At 50.4% G+C, this 4441-nt stretch overlaps 1 protein-coding gene across 1 annotated transcript; it reads left to right on the top strand.

Annotated features, from left to right (window-relative positions):
• The first annotated feature begins 434 nt into the window (after positions 1 to 434).
• ADORA3 (adenosine A3 receptor) lies at positions 435 to 3348 on the top strand. The gene is made up of 2 exons (XM_008638992.2): positions 435 to 1500; positions 2344 to 3348. The coding sequence occupies exons 1-2, from the start codon at positions 1151 to 1153 to the stop codon at positions 2942 to 2944; spliced, it is 951 nt and encodes a 316-aa protein (XP_008637214.1). The 5' UTR covers positions 435 to 1150; the 3' UTR covers positions 2945 to 3348.
• Positions 3349 to 4441: the final 1093 nt, after the last annotated feature.

Genomic DNA, 4441 nt, shown 5'->3' with positions numbered 1-4441 from the left:
TGCAGGGCCCGAGGAAGGGATGCAGCACCCACAGCACCCCAGGGCTGAGGGAAAGCCGCGCTCATGCGGGGCAGGGGCAGCAGAAGGGCACAGGCTCATCCTCCTTTGGTGACGGAGGAGTTACAGCAGTGCAGCACCGTGGCTTTGTCATATTTAGGACAGGAAACAGATGCTGCCTGGTGAGGAAGCACCTGAGGAGTATCAGAGCACCTTGTGCCTGCCCCGGCAGGAACCTGGTGGGAACAGGGGGTACTGGGTGGAACCCCCCCGATTTGGCCCCAGCTGGGCTCGGTGGCATCGCCCTCGGACACAGTGTCCCACGGAAAGCACCTGCCTTCGGAGGAAAAGGGATGGGCAGGGCCAGAGCTGTTAAACCTGAGCGCTGCTGCAAACCCCGCTTGCACAGGGGCTGCTCCATCCTCCGGCCGCAGCTCCGGCCGCCCCGTCCGGCCGGGTCAGGGTGTTCTCACAGGGTGGAGCCTCTGCTCCAGCACCCTCCCTCTGCCTTTACAACTTAGTTTTCTTTCTCGTAGTCCTACTCTGATTTGATTGGGAGTTATTTTTTCCCCAACTCAAGTCTGCTTTGCCACGTTGGTAACGACAGAGTGACCTCTCCCTGTCCTTACCTTCACCCATGAGCCTTTCGTTTTTTAATGCAGCTGCCTTCAACACCCCTGAGCTGCCTCAGTTGTGATAGCGACTGTGGACAGATTAACTGGAATGATAAGTGGCAGCTTTGCAGCCAACTGCTGTTGACATTTTTGACTTCCAAAACGGCTTGTAAGAGGAACCTGTAAAACTGTTTCTTTATAAGTTGCTGGTAAGAAGGACTGCCCGTCCTTTCCCTTGAAGACGGCTTCCTTCCCAAGGCACTTTGCTGACTCGAGGCTGCTGAAGGGATGCAGTGAGCTTCAGGAGGGGTCTCCAGAGAGGGGAACAGTTCCTGGATGCTGAGATATCTGCAGCTGGGGGAGGCAACAGCTGATTTGCTGCCTGGGTGCTGAGGACATGAAATAGTGCAGAGGTTTGGATGTTGGAGCGTCTCTAGAACAAGCGAGCAGCAGACACTGAAGATCCCACACGTGGCCATCGATGCCTGCATTTCCTTCCGCAGCTTCAGCCAGCGAGGGAGCAACTGCAGGAGCTCACGATGCCAAACAACAGCCTGGCCCTGAGCAGCCTGGATGCGATTTACATCGGCAGCGAGTGCCTGGTGGCTCTGTTTGCCACTCTGGGCAACATCCTGGTGATCTGGGTGGTGAGGCTGAACCCGGCGTTCCAGAACACGACTCTCTATTTCATCGCGTCCCTGGCGCTGGCCGACATTGCCGTGGGGCTCCTGGTCATGCCCCTGGCCATTGTGGTGAGCCTGGGCGTCACCGTGCCCTCCTACAGCTGCCTCTTCATGTGCTGCCTCATGGTGGTGTTCACCAACGCCTCCATCCTGTCCCTGCTGGCCATCGCCATCGACAGGTACCTGCGAGTAAAGCTGCCCACCAGGTGAGGCTGCCTTGGGCTCCTCTGCCCAGCTTCTGCCCCACCTCCTCTGTCCTCCTTAACCTGGCCCCTTTCTAACAAATAATTACTTGAAGTGGATGCTTGTGCCTCAAAGCCCACCTGAGCACCCGGGGGTGCTCACGAACAGCTCGGTGTTACCAGGTGTTATCACCGATCAGAATTTAGTCACAGGATGTGTCTGTGGGCACACTTGAATTTTCACCACTTTGGTTAACTGCACAGGATGCTGAGCGTATTACAAGTTTCTTTGGGTTTCTGAGGCTTGTCTTCTAAATAAAGTTCCTTTTAGTATTTGCTGAAAATACAAAAGTACTAACAAACTTATTAACAGTTAACTAAAGTTTACATTTAAATGAAAAGTACACAAGCTAGAAAAGCAAAGCATAACCTCAAGCATCCAAGAAGTCATATTTTATAATGGGAAAGGACCTGTGAAGCTGAAGAATGAATTTTAATCCTGCAAATGGCATAAACCAAATATAAAGAGGAAGGTACACCCAAGGAAGCAAAGAAATAAGATAGGACTGCAGCAAAGCAATATCCTGGCAAGAGGAGAACTAAGATCATAATGAAAGAAGAAATAAAATAGGTGAAAACATCCAATTTTAAACAAGGGAACTTAAGCCCAGTTCTTACTGATGCTGCAAAGTAACTGTTACAAATGAACAGTTGGGGCTTCTCTCAAGATAAAATTTGGTTTCCCCACAAAAAAAGTTAATGCTTCATTTTCTAACAATGATCCTGCAGTACCTGAACAGGCGAGTTCACCCTTAACTACTTTAAAACACTTCTCTTTAACATGACCTGGGATTTCTTCCCCTACAGATATAAAATAATCACAACAGAGAGGAGAGTTTGGTGGGCCCTGGGGCTGTGCTGGTCTCTGTCCCTGCTGGGAGGGCTTGTCCCCATGTTTGGCTGGAACAAGGCAGACCCAAGGAGCTCCAGCTTCCTGAGGTGCCGGTTCATCTCCGTGATGAGGATGGATTACATGGTGTATTTCTGCTTCTTCACATGGACCCTCGTGCCCCTGCTCATCATGTGTGCCCTGTATGCCGAGATCTTCTACATCATCCGCACAAAGCTCAGCCAAGGGACCGGTGTGAGAGGGGCTGGGGCTTTCTATGGCCAGGAGTTCAAGACAGCCAAGTCTCTTGCACTTGTTCTTTTCCTGTTTGCAATATCCTGGTTGCCTCTGTGCATTATAAACTGCGTTTCCTATTTCTACCCCGAGTCTCAGATCCCCCCGTATTTGATGTACTTGGGAATCCTCTTATCCCATGCCAATTCTGCCATGAACCCCATTGTCTATGCCTGCAAGATAAAGAAGTTCAAAACCACGTACCTTTTAATTTTAAAGACCTATATCCTGTGCGAAAAACCAGACCCAGCTCTTAAAGAGCAAACAACAGACCCAGAGTCATAAACAAAGGTAGAACCCTCCAGTGGGTACCAGACCACTGATAAACCACCTGGCTTTGCTAAGGAACTCTCGGGAAACTGCAGCAACCTGTAGCTCTGAAGCTGCTCTGAAGCTGTGTGTGAATATATGTCTTTATGGAATATAATCTCTAAACACAGAAGATGGAAATTTTGTCTCGTGTTGAGGGTTTTGGGGTTTTTTAACGTGAGGATTGGTTGAGTTGATTGAAAAATAGGATGTGTTCTTTGCTGTTCACAGTCCAGCAGCTCACAAGCTCACTGACTGTTCTCACACCATTTGTCTTGTCTGTCCATTTAGACTAAACTCGAGTCTGGTCAGCTTGTGCTTCAGCCAGTGTTGTCACATTTTCATGAGTAATAATAAATATTAGATGGATTTTACATTAATTCAGCCTGCTGAGTCTTCCCATGACAATCAAAAAACCCTGCCCAGTTTCAGTCAATGTCTGGGATGGCACAGAAGTTGCAGTAATTGTTACACCACAGCTGACACAGCCCATTTTTAGGGAACATGGGTCAAACTGAAAAGAGGTTGTTAAAGGCCAGGCTCTTTTTTTCTCCATCTTCGAATAATAAAAGAGGTCTAGAAAAAGCACAAAAGGGAGCACATCATTCTGTTTCTTATCACAGAGTGTTGGCATCTGTTCCCTAGCTGAGATCAGGCATCTCATCTCTTATCTGATGTAACCCTTGTCACAGGCCAAAGTCCAGCACAGTGACACAGCTCAGCTCTATAAATAAACAAGGCAAAGGAAGCCACTGCACAAGAACATCGGAACTTACTGCAGGATCTCTTACGATCATTGATGGACCTGATTGATTTCAGCAGAAAAGCAGGTCCCGCCTAAACAGCAGAAAGTTATTTGTTAGAATGATGCACGGGGACCTTTGCTGATGTGTTTTGGACAAATTGAGGGAAGAGGGAGCGACTCTGCACCGAATTCCTGGCAGGCTGCCTGGCAAACTCCAAGGGAATGAGGCACAAGGATATGGAGGAAGAACAGAGAGGACCAAGAGCAAGCTGCAAACAGAGCAGTCCCAGCCAGCTGACTGCTCACCCGAGGGACCCCAGCCCACAGCTCACCTTCGAGTGAGGGAGGGAGACGCTCCCCACGTTTTCTTTATTAAATAGAGTTTGAAGAAACTGAGGTGAGAGCAGATAACAGCAAAACAAAGACCACGAGTTGTTCTACTGACCCTGTGGAAGTCTGTGGCACCCGCAGCAATCTGTGGCCAAGCCCCCACCACCACACCCCACATTTCAGAGCATCAGAGCGCCTGGCCACACTTTTCAGTTGTTCGCCGAGGTTCCAGCAGCTGCTGTGAGGAGGAGGCAGGAGAGCGCAGTGGAGCTGCCGGAGCTGGAGCCCCTGCGCTGGTAGCGGGGCTGGGAAGGCAGCGCAGCAGCCCCGGCTCGGTGAGGCCATCCCCGGCTCGGTGCGCCCATGCCCGGCTCGGTGCGCCCATGCCCGGCTCGGTG

This window comes from Corvus brachyrhynchos, unplaced genomic scaffold (assembly GCF_000691975.1).
Source record: "Corvus brachyrhynchos isolate BGI_N302 unplaced genomic scaffold, ASM69197v1 scaffold338, whole genome shotgun sequence".
Classification (NCBI taxonomy): domain Eukaryota; kingdom Metazoa; phylum Chordata; class Aves; order Passeriformes; family Corvidae; genus Corvus; species Corvus brachyrhynchos.
Note: the sequence above shows the minus strand (reverse complement) of the source record. Positions and strands in the feature narration are given on the sequence as shown.

What these genes read in the sequence shown, in the direction of transcription:
- ADORA3 (XM_008638992.2), top strand. Translation starts at nt 1,151, where the DNA reads ATGCCAAACAACAGCCTGGCCCTGAGCAGCCTGGATGCGATTTACATC. An exon ending in CGAGTAAAGCTGCCCACCAG is followed by an intron (nt 1,501 to 2,343) that starts GTGAGGCTGCCT and finishes CTTCCCCTACAG; the next exon opens with ATATAAAATAATCACAACAG.